The 23,907-nt window shown below is 44.1% G+C and overlaps 1 protein-coding gene across 1 annotated transcript in view; it reads left to right on the top strand.

Moving 5' to 3' along the window:
* The window catches only part of ENOX1 (ecto-NOX disulfide-thiol exchanger 1), a 136,770-nt gene that overhangs the window by 21,058 nt on the left and 91,805 nt on the right, over window positions 1-23,907 (top strand). Inside the window, exons 3-5 of the mRNA XM_066620142.1 lie at window positions 8,408-8,581; window positions 9,709-9,915; window positions 21,061-21,294. Coding sequence (XP_066476239.1) covers window positions 8,408-8,581; window positions 9,709-9,915; window positions 21,061-21,294 — 615 coding nt within the window. The remainder of the gene's footprint in view (window positions 1-8,407; window positions 8,582-9,708; window positions 9,916-21,060; window positions 21,295-23,907) is intronic.

Below are 23,907 nucleotides of genomic sequence, written 5' to 3'. Positions count from 1 at the left end.
GAGGACAGCTAAGATGGTGAGAGGTCTGGAAACAAAGTTTTACGAGGAATGAGGAAAGCTAGTGTGTTTAACCTGGAGCCAAGGGAACTAGAGGGAGATATGATAGCTACATATTGTAAAGTATTTGAAGGGCTGTCATGCAAAAGAAGTAGAAGACTTTCTGTGGTTTCTGAGGGCAGGACTAAAGCTACTGGATTAAAGCTGCAGGGAAGTAGATTCAGGCTATTCATGACGAAGAATTTGTTAACTGTAAGAGCTGTTACACTGGAAGAGCCTGCCTCATGCAGTATTTGACTCTCCCTTGTTGGAAGCTTTCAAGCAGAGGTTGGGTGGCCATCTGGATTCAGGATGCTTTTGCAGTTACCTATACTGAGCAGGGGGTTGGATTAGATGACCCCTAAATTGCTTCTGACTCTCATTCTATTTTTCTGTGGTTCAAGGCCATCCCATCTTGCAGCTCTGTGGAAGCTCTGACAACCCTTACCCCTACTAATTTCCAGTGAGGGAGGATGAGGGGGAATGCCCTAACCTTCTGTAATTTATTATCAAAAGAATGTTGGTTCTGTTTCTAGGCAACAGAGACATCATTGCCCTCGTCTTACAAGATGTGGCTGTCATGAGGGAGCAGAAAGTGACAGCTTGTAAAGGTTAGAAGCAATCAGGCCAGGGAGAATTCTTCCTGAGCTTAGCTGGAAGGTGGTTTGAGGAGGAAGAGAAGGAAAGGCAGCACTTTTTTATCCCCTTACTGAGGTCTATTATATGAGACATGAGAACTTAGCACTCCCTTCCAAGACATGCTCTGATACTCCACAGCAGGATTGTTGTGAGGGTGTAATAGAATAACCTCACTTATACCATCCTGAGCTGCTTACACAGAAGTAGTGGAGGCACATGTTCTCACTAGGAAAATATTTGTCTGCATGACTTGTCTTTTACTGGAGTTTGTATAAATGACTTGTATAACTGCAGCATGTCTGAATCATCTTGATACTTGTATTTTACTGAAATGGGTTAAGGAAGCATAACATTTTTTGTTGTATTTAAAAAATCATACCTGAATTATCTTGATACTAGCTTATGAAGCTGCTTATTATGGAGTCAGTCTGGCAGGAGCAGTCTTGAGTTTCAGGCAGTACCTGTTCCCAGTCTTACCTGGAGTTGCCAGGAATTAAACCTGGGACCTACTGCATTCAAAGCTTATGCTCTGACCCATGGCCACTGTGATAAATCTTAGGCTCATACAAGGTCAGGCAAGCAAAATCAGAACAAGTGCATATTCAAACCTTTCCCTTATCCCCTTCACACCTACGTTGTGCAATTAGGACAACTAAACACAACAGAAGACGGGCTCCTGTACCTTTTCTGTCTGCATCAAAGAGAGAATTTTTGCACAGTGCTGCACTGGCAAGAAAAGCTGCCTCTGCCAAAATTCTATCTTCTATAGAGTTGTTAAAGTTGCAGGAGGCCTGTCCTTGTTTGGTATGCATTTATCCAATGTGCAGATATTTGCTGCTAAATGAAGGAAGCTTTGGAAAGGTATGCTCATTACTCTTCTTCTGTTCAGTGCTGTTGAGAGTCCATCCCTGCTGCTTCTCTCTGCCTCCAACACCCTATAGCTGATACTTAGGCATGTGTGACCTAGCCCACGCTCACATCACATTAGCTGCTTAATGATAGAATCTTCAAAAGTGCAGGGGAGAAAAAAAACCAACCATTTAACAAGTGAAAGTGAAGCTTGGAAAATTCACCCTTTTAAAAAGACAGCCATAAAAACACATTTAAAAGTTTTAATGGTTATTAACGTCCACACTATTTAAGTTGTCTTTAGCCTGGGTTTTCAGCACAAAAGAGAAACCATGGCAGAGAGAAAAAGCACAGTAAGAATTTAGGTTTTTAGAATATTTGTGAACAAGTGAAGGAAAACTTTAACAAGGTGAACTTGCAAAAGGTTCTGGAAAGTTACATTTTGAGGCATAAGAACATAGGAACAGCCCCACTGGATCAGGCCATAGGCCCATCTACCTGTATCTCACAGCAGCCCACCAAATGCCCCAGGGAGCACACCAGATAACAAGAGACCTGCATCCTGTGCCCTCCCTTGCATCTGGCATTCTGACATAGCCCATTTCTAAAATCAGGAGGTTGCGCATACATATCATGGCTTGTAACCCATAATGGATTTTTCCTCCAGAAACTTGTTTAGTCCCCTTTTAAAGGCATCCAGGCTAGACGCCATCACCACATCCTATGGCAAGGAGTTCCACAGACCAACCACACGCTGAGTAAAGAAATATTTTCTTTTATCTGTCCTAACCTGCCCAACACTCAATTTTAGTGGATGTCCCCTGGTTCTGGTATTATGTGAGAGTGTAAAGAGCATCTCTCTATCCACTTTATCCTTCCCATGCATAATTTTGTATGTCTCAGTCATGTCCCCCCTCAGGCGTCTCTTTTCTAGGCTGAAGAGGCCCAAACGCCGTAGCCTTTCCTCATAAGGAAGGTGCCCCAGCCCCGTAATCATCTTAGTCGCTCTCTTTTGCTCCTTTTCCATTTCCACTATGTCCTTTTTGAGATGCGGCGACCAGAACTGGACACAATACTCCAGGTGTGGCCTTACCATAGATTTGTACAATGGCATTATAATATTAGCCATTTTGTTCTCAATACCTTTTCTAATGATCCCAAGCATAGAATTGGCCTTCTTTACTGCCACCGCACATTGGGTCGACACTTTCATCAACCTGTCCACCACTACCCCAAGACCTCTCTCCTGATCTGTCACAGACAGCTCAGAACCCATCAGCCTATATCTAAAGTTTTGATTTTTTGCCCCAATGTGCATGGTCCGGCTAGGCAGGCGGAGATCAGGGGTCTCAATGCGTGGATGAGACGGTGGTGTAGGGAGGAGGGGTTTAGATTCGTTAGGCACTGGGGAACTTTTTGGGACAAGCGGGGCCTGTACAAGAGGGACAGGCTCCATTTGAACCAGAATGGAACCAGACTGCTGGCGCATAACATTAAAAAGGTGGCAGAGCAGCTTTTAAACTGATCCCTGGGGGAAGGCTGACAGGAGCCGAGGGGCATCCGGTTCGGGACTCCTCATCCCTATGGGATGAGGATGGGGAGCTTAGAGAACAACAAGACAAAGGCAGGGTCGGAGAAGAAATTGGGAAAGGTAGGGTGATGGGATGTGATAGACGGTTTGGCACAATGAGAGGATGCGGGGACAAAGGAGCGAATAAGCAGCCCATCCTGGGGCATTCCGTGTATAAATGCTTTTATGCGAATGCCCGAAGTCTACGAGCAAAGGTGGGAGAACTGGAATGTCTGGTGACAAGGGAAAACATTGACATAGTGGGCATAACGGAAACCTGGTGGAATGCGGAGAATCAGTGGGATACCGCAATCCCGGGCTATAAACTCTACAGGAGGGACAGGCGGGGCGTGTTGGAGGTGGGGTGGCCGTTTATGTTAAGGAAGGGATAGAATCCAGCAAAGTAGAGATTGAAGGTGGGTCCGACTCCACCGTAGAATCTCTGTGGGTTAAATTACCAGGCTTGTGCAGCGATGTAATACTGGGGCGTGCTATCGTCCTCCAGACCAGAAATCGGATGGGGACCTTGAAATGAGGAAACAGATCAGGAAGGTGTCAAGGAGGGACAGGGTTGTAATCATGGGGGACTTCAATTATCCTCATATTGACTGGGTCAATTTGTGTTCTGGTCACGATAAGGAAACCGGATTTCTTGATGTGCTTGATGACTGTGGCTTAGATCAGCTAGTCACGGAGCCCACCAGAGGACAGGTGACTCTGGATTTAATATTGTGCGGTACGCAGGACCTGGTTAGAGATGTAAACGTTACTGAGCCATTGGGGAACAGTGATCATGCTGCGATCCGTTTTGACGTGCACGTTGGGGGAAGAATACCAGGCAAATCTCTAACAAAAACCCTTGACTTCCGACGGGCGGACTTCCCTCAGTTGAGGAGGCTGGTTAGAAGGAGGTTGAAAGGGAGGGTAAAAAGAGTCCAATCTCTCCAGAGTGCATGGAGGCTGCTTAAAACAACAGTAATAGAGGCCCAGCAGAGGTGTATACCGCAAAGAAAGAAGGGTTTCACTAAATCCAGGAGGGTGTCCGCATGGCTAACCAGCCCAGTTAGAGAGGCTGTGAAGGGCAAGGAAGCTTCCTTCCGTAAATGGAAGTCTTGCCCTAATGAGGAGAATAAAAAGGAACATAAACTGTGGCAAAAGAAATGTAAGAAGGTGATATGGGAGGCCAAGAGAGACTATGAGGAACGCATGGTCAGCAACATTAAGGGGAATAATAAAAGCTTCTTCAAATATGTTAGAAGCAGGAAACCCGCCAGAGAAGCGGTTGGCCCTCTGGATGGTGAGGGAGGGAAAGGGGAGATAAAAGGAGACTTAGAGATGGCAGAGAAATTAAATGAGTTCTTTGCATCTGTCTTCACGGCAGAAGACCTCGGGCAGATACCGCTGCCCGAACGGCCCCTCCTAACCGAGGAGTTAAGTCAGATAGAGGTTAAAAGAGAAGATGTTTCAGACCTCATTGATAAATTAAAGATCAATAAGTCACCGGGCCCTGATGGCATCCACCCAAGGGTTATTAAGGAATTGAAGAATGAAGTTGCTGATCTCTTGACTAAGGTATGCAACTTGTCCCTCAAAACGGCCACAGTGCCAGAAGATTGGAGGATAGCAAATGTCATGCCTATCTTTAAAAAGGGAAAGAGGGGGGACCCGGGAAACTATAGGCCGGTCAGCCTAACATCCATACCGGGTAAGATGGTGGAATGCCTCATCAAAGATAGGATCTCAAAACACATAGACGAACAGGCCTTGCTGAGGGAGAGTCAGCATGGCTTCTGTAAGGGTAAGTCTTGCCTCACGAACCTTATAGAATTCTTTGAAGAGGTCAACAGGCATGTGGATGCGGGACAACCCGTGCACATTATATATCTGGACTTTCAGAAGGCGTTTGACAAGGTCCCTCACCAAAGGCTACTGAAAAAACTCCATAGTCAGGGAATTAGAGGACAGGTCCTCTCGTGGATTGAGAACTGGTTGGAGGCCAGGAAGCAGAGAGTGGGTGTCAATGGGCAATTTTCACAATGGAGAGAGGTGAAAAGCGGTGTGCCCCAAGGATCAGTCCTGGGACCGGTGCTTTTCAACCTCTTCATAAATGACCTGGAGACAGGGTTGAGCAGTGAAGTGGCTAAGTTTGCAGACGACACCAAACTTTTCTGAGTGGTAAAGACCAGAAGTGATTGTGAGGAGCTCCAGAAGGATCTCTCCAGACTGGCAGAATGGGCAGCAAAATGGCAGATGCGCTTCAATGTCAGTAAGTGTAAAGTCATGCACATTGGGGCAAAAAATCAAAACTTTAGATATAGGCTGATGGGTTCTGAGCTGTCTGTGACAGATCAGGAGAGAGATCTTGGGGGGGGGGGTGGACAGGTCGATGAAAGTGTCGACCCAATGTGCGGCAGCAGTGAAGAAGGCCAATTCTATGCTTGGGATCATTAGGAAGGGTATTGAGAACAAAACGGCTAGTATTATAATGCCGTTGTACAAATCTATGGTAAGGCCACACCTGGAGTATTGTGTCCAGTTCTGGTCGCCGCATCTCAAAAAAGACATAGTGGAAATGGAAAAGGTGCAAAAGAGAGCGACTAAGATGATTACGGGGCTGGGGCACCTTCCTTATGAGGAAAGGCTACGGCGTTTGGGCCTCTTCAGCCTAGAAAAGAGACGCCTGAGGGGGGACATGATTGAGACATACAAAATTATGCAGGGAATGGACAGAGTGGATAGGGAGATGCTCTTTACACTCTCACATAATACCAGAACTAGGGAACATCCACTAAAATTGAGTGTTGGGCGGGTTAGGACAGACAAAAGAAAATATTTCTTTACTCAGCGTGTGGTCGGTCTGTGGAACTCCTTGCCACAGGATGTGGTGCTGGCGTCTAGCCTAGACGCCTTTAAAAGGGGATTGGACGAGTTTCTGGAGGAAAAATCCATTATGGGGTACAAGCCATGATGTGTATGCGCAACCTCCTGATTTTAGAAATGGGTTAAGTCAGAATGCCAGATGTAGGGGAGGGCACCAGGATGAGGTCTCTTGTTATCTGGTGTGCTCCCTGGGGCATTTGGTGGGCCGCTGTGAGATACAGGAAGCTGGACTAGATGGGCCTATGGCCTGATCCAGTGGGGCTGTTCTTATGTTCTTATGTTCTTATGTTCCCTTGTCTCAGGGCTACTTTGTGGCTGCATCAGTGCTGCAAAGTTGTATAGGATTGGGCCCTGAGTTGCCAGTCAGGATTTCCTGGTATGTCTTAACTCTGTCTGAATGTATTAGGTGAGGTTTTAGGCCAGTCTGTCACTCTCAGCCTCAGCTCTGGAGATAACAATACTTACCAGACAGGCTATTGCACAGTCAGCATCATGATCATACTGTACATACGTATACAAATACTAATATCGCCTAAGGTTTAAGAAGTTTCACTTGGCTTATCCAGGGATCTCTTTTACACCTTAAAAACCTGTTTGTGGCTAAGCTTTGGCAATAAGATTGGTAGTAATACTCACTACAACCTCTTAACTGTGTTTGTTTTGGTGTCTTTTTTTTTTTTACACACCAAAAAGTAAGGGTTAATGTGTAGTTGTCCTTTACTTTGTTCTGTGTTTTGCTTTGGGGAGAGAATGCCAGTGAAGATCTCCAAGCCTTAAAGAACCTTTGGGATTTGAAAAGCTCTGTTGTTCTTTGATCATAGTATTTTTGAACCTCCAAAGTTCTTTTTTTCCTAACACAAACTTGGAGAAATTCACCGGTATGTCTGCTGATGTGATCTGTGCAAATTGCTTGTAGAGCAAGGCTGTAGCGTACTTATGTGCACATGTGTACATATTTCACATGTCATGCACAATTGAATCAAATTGGGTGAATTAGCAATAAAGTACTTCTAGAGCAAATGGTAAAATTCAGCAGTATCTAACAGTTTTGGGATCATTTGGGAGCTTTATTCACCACACCCCAATCCTAACTATCCAGGAGTGATGCAGCTATATCAACAGGGCATGTGCTGCATCCTGCAGGGGGGTGAGATGAAGTCACAAAGGGCCTCCACAAGATAAGGAAATGTCTGTCTGTAGGGCTGCATTAAGATTGTATAGGCACTGGAAAGTTGGTTTAGATTGGCCTATCACTGATACAGTGGCTAACACAGATGGGGCAGCATCAGAGGTTAACCACATCAGACACTCTCTGTAGCCCAGGCCCACCTAGCTGGACTGACACCTAAATGCCCCCAGTGCTCATGGTAGCAGTGGTATGTGTCAGTCAGACAAGGTGGTAGCTGCTCTTCTTCTTCTGAGATTTCCTCACATTCCCACCATGTTGAATGGGTGGGAGGAACTGCCACCCACCAGTAAGCTTGGAAGCACCGGGGGTCATTGCAGGTTTTTTGTCCCAGGGCTCCCATCAACCTACTGCCAGCAAGGAACATGGGGTGTTTTTTGTTTTTTTGTTTTGTGGATTACTTAATGAAGCAGAACAATTTTGATCATGATAAATCCACCCTGAGTCAAAGGAAGGAAATCTTGAATCAAACCTATGCAGGCCAGGTGGGTAGAGTGGGAATACTTTCTGCATTTTGCAAGGGAGAGGCATACCAGCTGCCACAGATCTTTTTTTAAAGACAATTACTCCTGTTCTCAAAACAAGCTCTTACACTTTAAATGGAGGCTAACATGTTATAAATTAAAAAGTCTAAAAATCCTATGTGGGTGAAGCAGTCTTCTAGGTAGCCACATCACTGGCATCATCCTTACTCCAGCCTTGTTATAAAGCCACAAAATCCCAAATGATTTATCCATCTCTTGGAGGGGAGGGGCACAGACGAGGCCTATCCATGGTTATTCAGTACAAGCTTTATCATTGGATCACAAGGCACAAAAGCTTTGTGAAATGAAAGGCTTGGAAAACTTGTGTGTCAGCTCCCATAATTGGTGTAGAAGGATTCTGCCCTTAACTACCATATTATTTTGTTGTAATATATATTTTTTTCTCATTGTGGATTAGAAAGTGGGTGCAAGCTGCAGAGTGGAATTGTAAATTGGACAATTATATTTCAGAGAAGCACCAGTCCTCCTAGTGGAATGTTTTATGCTTCAATGTGCTCAGTCACACTAATATCTTAAATTATATAAAGTTTTCTTCTTTATGCATCATTTAATTTTTTTCCAGAAGGAAAGCTTGGCTGGAATGCAGATTTATTTATTCATTTTTGAACAGCAATGCCTAGAGCAAGACGATCTCTTCAAGAGGACAGTAACTGAAAGTTGTTCCAAGGCTTATAAACCCAAAATTGTCTTCTATGTTTACAGATTCAATCTGTGTTCAGGGCTTTGATCCAAACCTCAGCATGATGACAGGAATAACTTCACTTAACCCCATGTTGCCCAGCATGGGATTAGTACCTCAACCGCCACCAACAGAGGTGCCTGTCATCAAAGAAATAATTCACTGTAAAAGCTGTACACTCTTCCCTCCAAACCCAAGTAAGTTGAGGCTTGTTTGCTTGCTTATTTATTTTATTTCTCACACTTATAAGCAAAAGTTTACACATATCCTCTTGTCTTATTAGCCAAGCATCTGTTTGTTACCTAGCCCCACCATAAACCATGTCCAAGCTGCTTCCCAACTCCATCACATTCTTTAAGCAAACACATACCTACCCTAAACTTTTTCTGGAGCACACTGTCAACACTGCCACTTTCTAGGGCCCAGTCATTTTGTGATTTATGTTTCATTCCATGGAAATCAGGCCACTATGTCCCATTGCAAATTGCTTTTGCATGTCACCTCACTTTCAAATTCATCTTGCTATTCAGCATAAGGGGTTTCCTGAATGAGACACACAAGCCCAAAGTCCCCTTAGATTTACAAAACTAGTAGTGTGTTTCTTTGGATCCTGACCAGATCCAAAAGAACTATGGAAGCCAATGTCCATAGTTCCTGGAGGACACGATTGATGTATCAGTTATTCAGTTCTATATTTGCTTTTTAGAATTAGAATATTTTATTTTCTATCTGAAATGAATTATGAAGATAAATAAATAGGAAGATATCATCTACAGCATGCTTCTGTTTGTAGGGGCTGCACAAAAACTAAGAAATGCCTTTTTCCAGGCAAACCTGGTAAATTGCCAGAATAGCTCATTCACCTGTTACTAGACATAGAATTTTATGTGATATGGTTTTATTCCATTTTACTGAATTTTTGCTCTCTGTTTTTTGCTCATCATTAATTTTGATGAGCATTAGTTGAATAATAAATGCTTTGATTGACTGAAACTGATGAAACAAATAGCACTGACAGTAAAGTTAATATTTTAATGGCTCTGATAGACAAAACTCTGAAGTGTCAACTAACTAATATTTGAATACCAAACTGCAACTTTAATTTTCAGGACTGTCAGTGTTTAATGTGGGATCATGTGGAAGCCAGTGTCCGTAGTTCCTGGAGGACATGATTTGATGTATCAGTTATTTAGTTCTATATTTGCGTTTTAGAATTAGAATATTTTATTTTCTATCTGAAATGAATTATGGAGATAAATTAATAGAAAGGAAGCAAAGGTGAAGCTGCAGTGTCTACCCATGTGTACTTTCATTTTTCTTTTAGATCTTCCACCACCTTCAACAAGAGAGCGACCCCCTGGATGTAAAACTGTGTTTGTTGGAGGATTACCAGAAAATGCTACTGAGGAAATTATCCAGGAAGTCTTTGACCAGTGTGGTGACATCACGGCAATTCGGAAAAGCAAGAAGAATTTTTGTCACATTCGTTTTTCAGAAGAGTTTATGGTTGATAAAGCCATTTACCTTTCTGGTACTTATCATGTTCTTTAATAGATTTTCTTCACTGCTTCACTTTTCTGTTTTGCAATAGAAGCATTTCAGTTCAATATTTTATTTTTAATATATTAGACTTAATGCTACCGTGGTATGTGACTGCATTTGGAGAAATGTTACAGACCTGTACTTTTAACAAGCTACTCTGTATATTCATTTAACAATGATAGTAAATGGGTCTTACTCCTGGGTAAGTGTGTGTAGGATTGCAGCCTAGAATTGTTAAAAAGTATCCTGCTTGATGATGCCACTTCCGATCAGGACATCACTTCCGGTGGGTCCTGACAGATTTTCATTCTAAAAAGTGGGTCCTGGTGATAAATGTGTGAGAACCACTACTCTAATGTATTTATTTAAATTTTATATTTAATTTTTTTTTCCAGCCCTCGACACTGTGCCAGATATTTGATGCAGCCCTTTGGCCGAAAGGTTTATAGACCCCTGTGTTACAGCAATGTAATAATTCAGTGGAGACTGCAGTGTGCTACCAGGAAATATTTGTTTTCATATGGTTCCATATTCTGAACCTGTTCAGACAGAATCATTATTTTATGCGCAGCCCAACACAGATCAGAACAGTCTACATTAGTGAAAATGGCTATTTGGCCTATTTATCATGTATGCCCCTTGATCTTTTTCAACCATATTAATTTTATCTTCTTTGTTCTCAACTTACTGATTTCTTTCTATTAGAACAGGGTTGCATCAGTGAAGAGACTTCTTAGAAATAGGACCAGGCAAAATCTTTACAAGTGCTGTCTTAACAACGTCTAAGGGTGCAATCCTAACCCTTTATGTCAGTGCTTTCCAGCACTGACATAAGGGCAATGAAGCTCTGAGGTAAGGGAACAAACATCCCCTTACTTTGAGGAGGCCTCCGTGAGTGACACCCAACTGCAGGATGCAGCACATGTCCCAAGCACTAACATAAGGGTTTAGGATTGCGCCCTAAGAATACAGACTGTTCCAATACTGTGGCCAGTACTGATGTACATGTGTGTTTGGATTAACAACCTAGTTTTGATGTATTATCTGCTTTCTGTTTTTTATGTTCAGCTGAGAGCAGATAATATATCAGAATTAGCAACAGATAATACATTAGAACCCAAACGGACCCATAAGGACATAATAGAACATATTAGAACCATTAGAACCCATAAGGACATATGTACACAGTATTGGGGGAGGAACAGTTGACTAATCGTTGTGCTTGGAATAGACAAGACAACAGAAAAGATGAGACAAGGCTGGGACATAGTAGTTGGCAACCTTCAACCTCGAAAGACTATGGTATCGCACTCTGAATGGTGGTTCTGGAACAGCGTCAAATGTGGCTGAAAAGGCCGATTCGGGAGTGACAGTCCCTTCCGCACCAGGAGCAAGTGTAGTCTATCCCTGTTCTGTCTTCCTGGCTATGGGCCTTCCTTCTTTGCCTCTTTGCCTCAGTCTGTTGGCCAAGTGCCTCTTCAAACTGGGAAAGGCCATGCTGCACAGCCTGCCTCCAAGCGGGCCGCTCAGAGGCCAAGGTTTCCCACCTGTTAAGGTCCACTCCTAAGGCCTTCAGATCCCTCTTGGAGATGTCCTTGTATCGCAGATGTGGTCTACCTGTAGGGCGCTTTCCTTGCACGAGTTCTCCATAGAGGAGATCCTTTGGGATCGGCCATCATCCATTCTCACAACATGACTGAGCCAACGCAGGCGTCTCTGTTTCAGCAGTGCATACAAGCTAGGGATTCCAGCACATTCCAGGACTGTGTTGTTTGGAACTTTGTCCTGCCAGGTGATGCCGAGGATGCGTCGGAGGCAGCGCATGTGGAAAGCGCTCAGTTTCCTCTCCTGTTGTGAGCGAAGAGTCCATGAGTCACTGCAGTACAGAAGTGTACTCAGGACGCAAGCTCTGTAGACCTGGATCTTGGTATGTTCCGTCAGCTTCTTGTTGGACCAGACTCTCTTTGTGAGTCTGGAAAACGTGGTAGCTGCTTTACCGATGCGTTTGTTTAGCTTGATATCGAGAGAAAGAGTGTCGGAGATTGTTGAGCCAAGGTACACAAAGTCATGGACAACCTCCAGTTCATGCAAAGAGATTGTAATGCAGGGAGGTGAGTCCACATCCTGAACCATGACCTGTGTTTTCTTCAGGCTGATTGTCAGTCCAAAATCTTGGCAGGCCTTGCTAAAACGAATCATGAGCTGCTAGAGATCTTTGGCAGAGTGGGTAGTGACAGCTGCATCGTTGGCAAAGAAGCAGATATTTTAGCTGGACTTTGGACTTTGCTCTCGGTCTGGAGAGGTTGAAGAGCTTTCCATCTGATCTGGTCCGGAGATAGATGCCTTCTGTTGCAGTTCCAAAGGCCTGCTTCAGCAGGACAGTGAAGAAAATCCCAAACAAGGTTGGTGCAAGAACACAGCCCTGCTTCACTCCGCTTCGGGTGTCAAAGGGGTCTGATGTGGAGCCATCAAAGACAATAGTTCCCTTCATGCCCTCGTGGAAAGACCTGATGATGCTGAGGAGCCTGGGTGGACATCCGATCTTGGGGAGAATCTTGAAGAGACCATCCCTGCTGACCAGGTCGAAAGCCTTTGTAAGATCTATGAAGGCTATAAAGAGTGGCTGTCATTGTTCCCTGCATTTCTCCTGCAGCTGTCTAAGGAAGAATACCATATCAGTGGTGGACTTGTTGGCTCGGAATCCACACTGCAATTCTGGATAGACGCTCTCTGCAAGTACCTGGAGCCTCTTTAGTGCAACTCGGGCAAACAACTTTCCTACAACGCTAAGGAGAGAGATGCCGCGGTAGTTGTTGCAGTCACCCCTGTCACCTTTGTTCTTGTACAGCATGATGATGTTTGCATCCCTCGTGTCCTGAGGTACTCCACATTCTCTCCAGCAGACACAGAGGATTTCATGCAGCTCAATGACGATTATCTCCTTGCAGCACTTTAGGACTTCAGGGATACTGTCTTTTCCAGGTGCCTTGTCAAAGGCAAGGGAGTCCAGGGCCACGTGAAGTTCTTCTAGAGTTGGTTCACTGTCAAGCTCCTCCAGCAAAGGCAGGCACTCAGTGTTGTTCAGCGCTTCTTCGGTGACTACATTTTCTCTGGAATATAGCTCAGAGTAGTGCTGCACCCAGCATTCCATCTGCTACGTCCGATCCTGGATGACCTTGCCTGCAGCAGACTTCAGAGGGGCAATTTGCTTCTGCATTGGACCTAGGGCCTGCTTGATACCATCATACTTCCCCTTGATATTGCCCGTGTCAGCTGTTATCTGTATCTGGAAACAGAGCTGGAGCCAGTAGTCATTAGCACATCTCCTGGCAGTCTGCTGGACTTTGCTGCGAGCAGCTCGGAGGACCTGCAGGTTGCGCTCACTGGGACAGGTCTTGTATGCTGCTTGAGCTCTCCTCTTTTCCTCAATGACTGGTTGTAACTCCTCAGAGTGGGCTTCAAACCAGTCTGCTGTCTTGTTGGTTTTCTTGCCAAATATGGACAAGGCGTTGTTGTAAACGGCATTCTTGAAATGTTCCCATCTGTTGGATGTGTTTGCGTCAGCTGGGCCTGGAAGAGATTCCTCAAGTGCTTGTGCAAATTCCTCCACTTTTCTCTGATCCTGAGTCTTGCTGGTATCAATGCGTGGTCTTCCTTCCTTTTTCGTGTGGTACAGTCGCTTTGTTTGCAGTTTCACTCTGCTGCACACCAGGGAGTGGTCTTTGTCGCAGGCAGCACCCTGATAACTGTGTGTGATCTTGATGCTGGGAAGGCTGGAGTGTCTGGTGAGAATCAGGTTGGCCTGCTTTGATCTTGGGTGTCTCCAAGAGACTCTATGTTGAGGCTTCGTGTTGAAGAACATGTTGCTGACACAGAGACCATGATGACAGCAAAACTCTAGCAGGCGTTGGCCATTTTCATTCATCTTCCCAGTGTCGAACGGACCTAAGCAAGTGGGCCACAAACTGTTATCAGCACCGACTCTAGCATTGAAATAGCTGAGGATGAACAATGGCTCTTTTACGGGGATCTTCTTGATAGTGGTGGCCAGGTCATCGTAAAATTTGTCTTTGGCTTCTGCTGGAGATGACAGAGTCATATGCACTAATGAGAGGTCCTGCTGATGACTGGAGCTGCAGGGACAAAATTCTTTCACTTCCCACAGTAGGTGGGATGATGGATTCCAGCAGGGTATTTCTTACCGCAAAGCCAACGCCATGTTCCCTGGTTTTGTTTGGTGGTTTTCCCTGCCAGAAAAATGAGAAATTTCTCTCCTTGATAGATCTGGAATCCGGCAGCCTCGTCTCTTGAAGGGCGACGATGTCCATCTGCAGTCTGCTGAGCTCCATGTCGATGACAGCTGTTTTGCGTGCGTTGTCTATTTCTTGCAGGTCGTCAGAGAAGCCAGTTGTCATTGTCCTTACGTTCCAGGTGCCCAGCTTTAGGGCAGGAGTTTTCTGTTTTCTGTTGCATGGTGCAGAGTTGTCGATCCACTTGTTGGTTTTCACCCTAAACCCCACACACCCCGTGAGGTTAACGGACCGTGGCAAGGCAACACCTTACTGGCTGGGGACTGCCCAGCTTAAGGCGGGCGGTAGCTGCCCAATGAGATGCAATGATCTCTCCCACCGTCGGAAGCAGCCCCTGGCGTCACACTCTACGCCAATCAAGCGAAGACTTATAACCGGTAAACTGCTGCTTCCTGTGCTGTGCCGACGCCATATGGCGATATTGGAGTGTCCTCTCCAGTGCGCAAAGCCTGGGTAAAGAAGGTATGGAGGATAGGCTGTTACCAATGCAGCAAATCCCCCCTCTCCACATCACTGGAATGGTCCAATGGAAAGGCAGAAGCCAATACGGTTGGTTCCAGCGGCATCGCAGGAGTTGCCAGAGTGTGACTGTGTACATCCGCGAACTGCCTCAGGGACTCCGGCTCCGGATTTTTCCTCAAAGTTGATTCCTGAAGCCTTTTCCACAACTGGATGTAGTCACAAGGCAGTGGAGGTTTGAGGTCAGAGTTTCCTTCTCTTAGATGAGCTGCCTTCCCAGGCTGATGAGTCCTATCTATGTGATAGACAAGGCTGGGACGTAGTGGGCAAATATATAACCATTTTAGGATATATTTAGGAACAATATTTAATACTGCATCTGTTATTGTTTAATTGATTACCAAGAACATAATCCATTTTTTTACATGTGTTATTGATTGGGCTAAACTAGATAATGCATGAATGTGCAATACAGTAATACAGTCTAGTGGATGATTGCAAGGGCATGTGACGTTGAAAATGCACTGTGTACAGATAATATTTCCTAATGTCATAAAGACTGTTGCACAAATAGTTCTAGTTTTAATCTTGAGCTGTGCCTTTGCACACAAGGCACTTGGATACATTATGTTCTGGTGCTGACTTACGTAGTTGTAAAATGGAGGACTGATCAAAATTGCTCAGACTGAAAAAGCCTGAGCTGCAGCATACTCCCTGACAAGTTCCTTTATTGGATGTGAGGGCAGAGAAGGGGTTGTGGGAGCTTCCATAGAATTGCATGACAGGGTACACTTGAATCACATAACATAGAATGTAATAGTTGGAAGGTACTATGCAGGTAATCTAGTCCATGGGTGCCCAAACCCCGGCCCTGGGGCCACTTGTGGCCCTCGAGGACTCCTAATCCAGCCCCCAGTCTTCAATGAGTCTCTGGCCCTCTGGAGACTTGTTGGACCCCATGCTGGCCTGATGCAACTGCTCTCAGTATGATGGCCAACTGTTTGACTTGTTGCATGAGCTGTGGGACGATGGCTCCTGCCACCGCTTGCTGTTTCACATCTGTGATGCAGCAGTGGCAGCAAAGCAAAGGCCTTTATAGGCTTTGAGCTATTGCAAGACCTTCATTCATTCATTCATATAGGTTCCATCTCTAATATATTCATTTATGTAAATTTATTCAAATTTGAAATGTAAGTTAACTTTTTTTCAGGCCCCCAGCACAGTGTCAGAGAGATGACGTGGCCCTCCTGCCAGAAAGTTTGGACACCCCTGATCTAGTCCAACCTCCTGCTCAGTGCAAGCAATTGCCAGTGATAGGTGGCTATCCAGCCTTTTCTTGAAAAAACTAACAATGAAGAGAACATTCCTACATGAGGCAGGCTGTTCCAGTGCCAGACAGCTTTTAGGAAATGATTCCTCATGTCTAGCCTCAATTTACTTCCTTGCCCTGTAGTTTCAACCCATTTTTTTCTAGCCCTGCTCTCGAGAGCCAAAGAAAGTAATTTTCCATCTTCTTTTGTATGGTAGACTTTCAGATACTTACAACCTAAACCTGTTTCCCATGGCCAATGGTGTAACTGGTGTTGCATTGGTGGAGGCTACTTTACAGCAGTTGCAAAGCAGTCTCCACTGGCATGTACTACAGGGCCATTGCTAGGGAGACCATTATGATCTCTCACACACCAGTTGACAGTCAAAGAACCACCAGCCCAGGTAAGTCAGAGCAAGGGGTTGGAGGGAGTTGAAAAAGGTGGGGGTAGGCAGATCAGGGAGGATTGGGCCTGGGAGGGGCAGATTCAGCTGTGGTGGTGCACCCCAAATCCTGACCCCCTTCCTGGACCTAATCCACCTTCCCAGGTGAACTTCCCAATGTGAACTTGCAGTAACAATTGAGCTGGTGTTACTCCAAGTTAACCCATAGTGGCTGCTGGGGCTCAGAAGTAGAGCTAGAGGGGGGAAGCACTGTAAGTACAGCATGCTCTGCAACTTGCTGATTAAGTGCCCCCCCCCCCCTGGCATTGGAGTCATTCAGCGCAGTAATGGAGTCATTGGCATTGGAGTCATTCAGGTGCCGAGGGGGAGGGGTACTTTCACTGCATGTTGTGGAGCGTGCTGTACTTACTGTGCCGCCCCCTAGCTCCACTTCTACTGGGGCTTATCCCAGAGCAAGGGGACAAATTTCCCCTTACCCCAAGGAGACCTTCAGCAGCCAAAAATCCCTTTGTGGGATGCAGCAGAAGCCACACTGGCACTGCTGCATTGCCACATGGCAATTTAGGATTGGATTATTAGTCTGCAAATCCCCTTAGTCTTCTCTTTTCCAGGCTACACATACTTGGCTCTTTCAGCTGGTACTTGTGGGACTTTATTTCCAGTACCTCACTATCTTTGTTCTGCAAAAGAAGCCAAGCATTAGCTTTTTTGGCAACCACATCACACTACTGGCCCATGTTCATCTTGTGGTCCGCTAAAGCCCTAATACTATTGCGGCCTTGTGCTGCCAGAACGAGTGTACCAGAAGGCACAAAAACCGGGCTGCTGTTGTATGCTTCTGGGCTGTTGATGCAAAGGGACTGCAGTATGGTGCATGCCACAGTGGCTCCAGAAGTCTCTGTCAGTGCCAGTAAGTTAGTGGCAGAGGTGTGTCATGGGTAGGGGGGGCGATGGCAGAGGGAGTTTTGGGGAGGATTGGAGGGAGGAGGGGGAGGGGTGGAACTTTGGGGCATGGTTGTGCCCCAGATCTTATACCTTCTTTCTCAAGCCTCCCTGCCCCTTTTCTCTCCTCAGACATAGGTCAGCCAAATGGCTGGCATAGGTCCAAGAAGACCCATAGGTGACCCATAGGCTGCCTACTGAGCATAAGTAAAAAAATTAAATTTTTCTTTACCTCCTCCAGGCTGCCCAACTGCTGCTTTCACCATAGCATGTGGCGCAGCCTCCATTATCATGGCTGCATGATAATGTGGTGGGGAATAAGATTGGGCAATGTTTTTAATGGTTTTATTTAAATGTTTTTATTGTATTTTTTATTTTTTTATTGTACACTGCTTTGAGCATAGAAAAAGCATTATAGAAATCTTTTAAATAAATAAGAGCCTATGTCTTCACACATGCTGCTGCCAATGCAATCTTCTCCCCCCACCCCAATCCTGTACTTGTACCTCTGGTTTTTTATTCCTACATACATACATTCCTCCATTGAATTTCATCTTGTTGATATGGGATCACTAGCCTGTCAAATAATTTTGGATCCTAATTCAGTCTTCTAGGGTGTTAGCTATCCAACCACCCACCCAGATTAGTGTCATCTGCAAATCGATATGCATTCCCTCTACCTCCTTCATCCAGGTTATTTACTGTACAGTACTGTGAACAGCACAGGAAACAAGAGAGAGTCTTGTGGCACTCCACTCAGTGTCTCCCTCCAGTGATGTGAAGCTGTCTAATAGTGCTTGCTGGGAACAGTTGTTCAGCCAGCTTTGAATCCACCTAACAGTAGTAACATCTAGCCCACATTTTATCATCAAGGATATCTTGGGAGACTTTGTCAAATGCGTTGCTGAAATCTATGTACGCTTTATCCATGTGTACACAGAGTCTACCAGACTAATCTCTCTGTCAAAGAGAATATGAGATTAGTCTAGCACAACTTGCTCTTGACAAACCCACGCTGGCTCCTAGAAATCACCCCATTATTTTCTTAGTGCTCACAGACCTTCCTAGATTTTTCCAGGTATTGACATCAAGCTTACCGTAGTCTCCACACTGCCAGTGACCATTTCGTGTACATTACTGACACGGGGTAAGGTATTACAAAGCATGGGCATAAGAATTGTTGCCTAAAAGCTCTGACATGTGAAAGACAGCCAGCACACATGACAGCTACAGCCATGGGCACCAACATGTGGTAATATGATTGTGTATTTTAATCCACAGAGCTGAATGCATTGGAACAACTGATGCTGACTTATGTGATGAGTCAGATCATTTGTCCACGTGGCTCAATAGTGTCTACTCTGGCAGTGGCTCTTCAGGGTCCTTCCAGGAAAAAGCAAACTAGATGTGTGGTTTGTAAGTCAGAGTGCTTAGACTTGAGCTTACAGATGCTGCAAAATGCCCCCCCCCCCAATTTCAAACTGTGGACCACAAGAACATTCTGACTAGATAGGACAAAGGCACCTTTGTATAGACAGTATAGAAAAAAAATGACTTGAGGCAGGACATGATTAAAACATATAAAATTATGCAGGGCATGGGCAGAGTGGATAGCGCTGCATGCTGAGTGTTAGTCCCCTTCCCCTAGGTAAGGGTGCAGGCCCCGCAATGGGGCAACTCAAGTTTGCACCGGCTATTTTGCTGGCGCAGAGTAGAGAGTCCTGTGACAGGCCAGAAGTCCCAACACGGGATTCGGAATACGGTAGAACAGAGCTCTGCTCCCTCCAGCCCTCGTTCCAGCTGAGTCATGTTGTTGGAAATGACAGCATCCAGGGAGTGGAATTCCCTGCCCTTAAAGTGTCCCTTGCCTCCTCTTCAGTGGGCTTCTGTTGTCAGTTAAAGTGTGTGTGGTCTGGACTCAGTTAGATTTTATTGATCGCTGACTGGTATTTTAAATTGTTTGTTGGCTCTGTTGTTTTTGTTCAGTGTTTTATGGAATACTTTTATGTTATAAACCACCTTGAGTGCTCCATTTGAAGTGAAAAGGTAGGATAGCAAATTCATAATAAACAAATAAATAACGTCATCAGGATTCTCCCAGGATTCATTTTTGCGATAATCTGTAGTCAAGTTCTGCTCCAACTGTGTTTTAGCGCTGCAGAGGAGCTGCTTTCAGCTAGGTGGATGTTTTGTTTTAATTGCATTGATTTACTGTTTTTCTAGATGATCTTTATTATGTTCTCAAACATAAGGCACTCTGAAATGGCAATAGAAACACATAATTTTCCAAGCCCATAATAGACAAGAGACATAAAATTAGAATACATAATTTAATTTAATTTAATGGTATATCATGCCTCAGTCCTATCAGTGGTTTGTAGCACGTCCCACTCACTCCGCTGAGGTTTATGTGTTGTTAAAAGTGCTACATGGATAGAGCTTCCATTCCATCTGTTTTGTCTTCTTTGCCATTTTCTGCCTATGTACTGTATTTATTAATGCACTCTTCAGCAAACAAAGAATTGGAGATATTTCTCTAAGCAAGTTCCATTCCATCTCTTCGTACCCAAAGATTTAATGACTGGTCATCATATGGTGAAGGCGCTGTTGCTCATCTTCCTGAAAATTAAGAGGGACCCTGCCAACCCTGGTTTTAACTTAATATAAACATTAGGGGATAGGAGAATGGTATAACATAATGTAAATCTCCCCTTGATCACATAATTGTTCAGTCTGAGACAACTTGATTGCAAGCAATCCCAAAATCATTAAGAAACATGTTTTAGAAATATTGCAGTGGGGCTACCTTTTGGAGGTCAAAAATAAGTTGGCAGATGTGTTGAGAGAGACAAGTAATTTCAGGATTTTGAGACATAATAGATTGTGTTCTACATAAATAGATTTTGATGCTCTGTGTGTGTGTTGTGTTCCAGCCATTTTCAATCACTGTGCCATGCCACACTGGTGTGCTGCGAATGGTCCCCAGGTGTGCCGCAGGAATTTGGGAGAGGGTCATTTATCAATAGGACCATTGGGGGATGTGAGCCCCCATTGACAGCACAATTGTCAAAAAACTTGTCAAAAAACCGGTGATATGCTTTGACCATTTTAGTGCCTTGCCAGTGTGCCGTGTGATGAAAATGTTTGAAAATTACCATGTTAGGCTATATATAAATTTGGAGCTTTTGAATCTAGGACCTGACAAATCTGTGGAATCTGTTTTTGCATACTCGGATAATGTAATGCACCTTGCAAAACTTCTGTGAGTACCCTAAGCCTTACAATTCTTCATTTTGTTCCACCACTGACCTGAAGCACCATCTTTGATTCATCACAATGTTCTGATGCTCAGAATATGGATGCAAAATTTGTGAGGTTAATAGTTCTTTTGGCCCATAGAATGACGTGATCTGTGATTTAAAAATGTAAATGGTAAAGGTGTGAGTGACTTCTTTTTTCCGACAATAAGCAATGTTAGGTATGCTTCAAGTAACTGTACTGAATATCAATTAATTGATGTGATTGCTTTTGAAGGAGAAAAAAAACTGATTAAACTATTTTTCTAAGGTTGTAATCTTATACACACTTACCTGTGTGTATAAGATTATTAGTTCCCATTGAACTTAGAAAGACTGAGTGCATCTGGTGCACTGTAAAAATGTTAACATGAAGGAAAGAGGAGCTACCATGGCTTTGCTTGTTATTTTCAGGTTATCGCATGAGATTAGGATCTAGCACAGACAAAAAGGATTCAGGTCGCCTTCATGTTGATTTTGCACAAGCAAGAGACGATTTTTATGAATGGGAGTGCAAGCAAAGGATGTTGGCTAGAGAGGAACGTCACAGGCGCAAAATGGAAGAAGATCGAATGCGGCCTCTGTCTCCTCCGGCAATAATGCATTATTCCGAACATGAAGCAACTTTGCTGGCTGAAAAATTGAAAGGTAATGGAACATTTCCCAACTCTGTTTGTTGTCAGAACATTGATAAAGCCGCAACTCTATCACAATAGAGTTATTGATATTCACAGTAATGTGCAACTAAACAGTTCATTCCTTACTTCCATTTCTGGTGTATAACTTTGGCATGAGCTCCCTGAAATGTTGAGTGCACATCTGTCCTTTTTTACTTCAACAATTTGCTTTGAAACTTTACAAATGCTTTCTTGTTGTCCCTGAAACCTAAAGCATGTGAAAGCTCAAGGGATATTCAACTATTTGGCCTTATAGAGCAGTTCTACCTACCCCTTGTTCTCTGAACCATTAGTATTTCTATCACCTTTCTCTGCCATCAGTACTTCTGAAGACCTTGCTGCTGTTTGTGACTCTGCTCATGTATCCATGGTGTCTCAAGCAAAGGTGGGATCCGTTGGTTGTTCAGGAGGGAGTGATAATAAGAGGGCGAGATTGCCTAATCTGGGCTGCAGAGCACTGAGTGAAGAATTGGCTAATAAGGTTAATTGACCCTTCAGGATGAGACTCTACCTTTGAGAAGAGCTCTGAAGTCCATTTCACACATCATGCTTGGCTTTGCTGCTGAATGTACTAATCTAACATTTTTCACAAATGCACCTATAGAGTACACGTGTTTGTAATATGTGAAGTGGCCATTAATCTGGCTTTTCCCCATACAGATCTGTTTGGAATGTGGTTCCTCTCTAGAATAGGAAACAATGTTCTGACTATTTTTCTTTTAAGGAATTCTGCCACACTGTTTGTTAACGGTGTTGGCCTGTAATTTAAAACAGTAATATGTGGATCATTCTGTTTCAGCATTTTCTTTGCAATCTGTTCTGCCTCTATTCCTTTCTGTTTGCTTGAGTATATTGTATTCTGTAGCTACTATGTTATAGGATGTCCTAAATAACTGGAATTCTGCTACTGTGGTTTGGGTTGCATTGTCAGCCACAAGTTCATATGGAACTCCAAAGATAGTGGAAATATTCTTCAATTATACAACAATAGGTAGTAGGTAATAGTAGGTAATGTTAGGCAAAGGCAATTCTAGCTATACCTAAAGTATCAGCGTATGACAGGCCAAACGGTGTTGAACTTCGAATTCACTCATGTCTCCAAACACCCTATAATAGTTGTTCCCAAACTTTCCAGCACTGTGGCCCTCCACTGCAGTGGGTTGTGACGTGATGCTCCTGGTCGTGTCAGAATGCCTTATTGGGAGTCCCAGGAGGCCTCTTCTGAATCACACCAGGCCTGCAACCCATTCTGTTGGCCTCCACAGACCTCAGAATGGCCCACAGAAGCGACTTCCAGTCAAACAGGAAGTTGCACCCACAAACCAGAAGTTGCTTCCGGTCACTTCTGTGGGCTATTCTCAGGCCCAAAGTACATGTTTGGGAAGTGCTGCCCTACAACCTTTTCTGACTGATCTCATTAGCCTCAATGGCAGCCACATCACAATTGTATCAACGTAACAAAATTGTGCAGAAAAGTACATGATGTTTTGAAGTGTGAAGAAAAAAAAATATTGTGGAAGGTAACTGTGAGCCACAGTTCAGGGAAGTGTAAGCAGACTGATTTAAGAAACGAAAGAACTACTCCATGTGTGCTTTAGAAGTGACAGCTGCTGGCATTAGCTTTTGTGGAGCTTAGTCCCTTCATCTGACGCGTGAAGTGAAATCCTCCATAGACAGGTATATATATATTCACAGTTAGCTTCCACAATACATTTTTTTCCTCGCACTTTAAATGAGCAGCTGTTCATATTTTATGCACAATTTAGGTACACTGAAACTTAACACTTTGATTAATTCTGTTTGAATTAATTCAGTAGATTCTGACTTGGGGCTGAAGAATTGAATTAGGTGGCCCTAGAGATTTGCTCCATCTCCCAATTATACAGATTTGGATGTTCTCAGGTAGTTTTTGTGTTGCATAGACTGTAGTCTGCAGTCCTCCAGTGGTTGCTAGTGCAGTTTCAAGTTGCTTATGAGACTGTAACAAAATTAGAAGATAGTTCAGGCCTTTTCCAGGCCAGTGATAAATGCAGAAATAAAGCACAATTTTATTTTTGAATTGGTTTTGTATAAACCTAAAAGATTGAACTGCAAATCAGGACTTTATCAGTATCAGTAAGACCTTTATTGGCATAGAATACAGAGAAAGAAACAAAACAAGACACAAATATACAACGACATCACAAACATAACCATCAGGCCTCTCCTCACACACTGCCCAGAGTTCTGCCTGGCTATTACCCCAGATAAAAAGGAAGCAAACTTATCCAGGGACTCAGGTTCAGATGTGGAAAGGAGAAACTGGAGCATGGTTGAATCCTCCCAACCCTGCATCCTAGCAAACAATGGGCCTAGATATTTCATGCGTGAAGCATCATGTAAAGGGCAGTAGAAAAAGGTAGGTAGAAAAAGGTAGGTAGTAGAAAAAGATAGGTAGGTTGATGCAATCCCTACCACACTTGCATTTCCTCTCCGAGTAGGGGATACCACTAAACCTGCAAGTTAACAAGGCCGATGGAAGAGCATTACATCTTGCAAGCACCTGCGGGCATTCCAGGTGATAAAAGAAGGAGGCTGGTTTCCC

Source organism: Tiliqua scincoides, chromosome 3, assembly GCF_035046505.1.
Source record: "Tiliqua scincoides isolate rTilSci1 chromosome 3, rTilSci1.hap2, whole genome shotgun sequence".
NCBI lineage: Eukaryota > Metazoa > Chordata > Lepidosauria > Squamata > Scincidae > Tiliqua > Tiliqua scincoides.
This window is presented reverse-complemented; position numbering and strand designations above follow the sequence as displayed.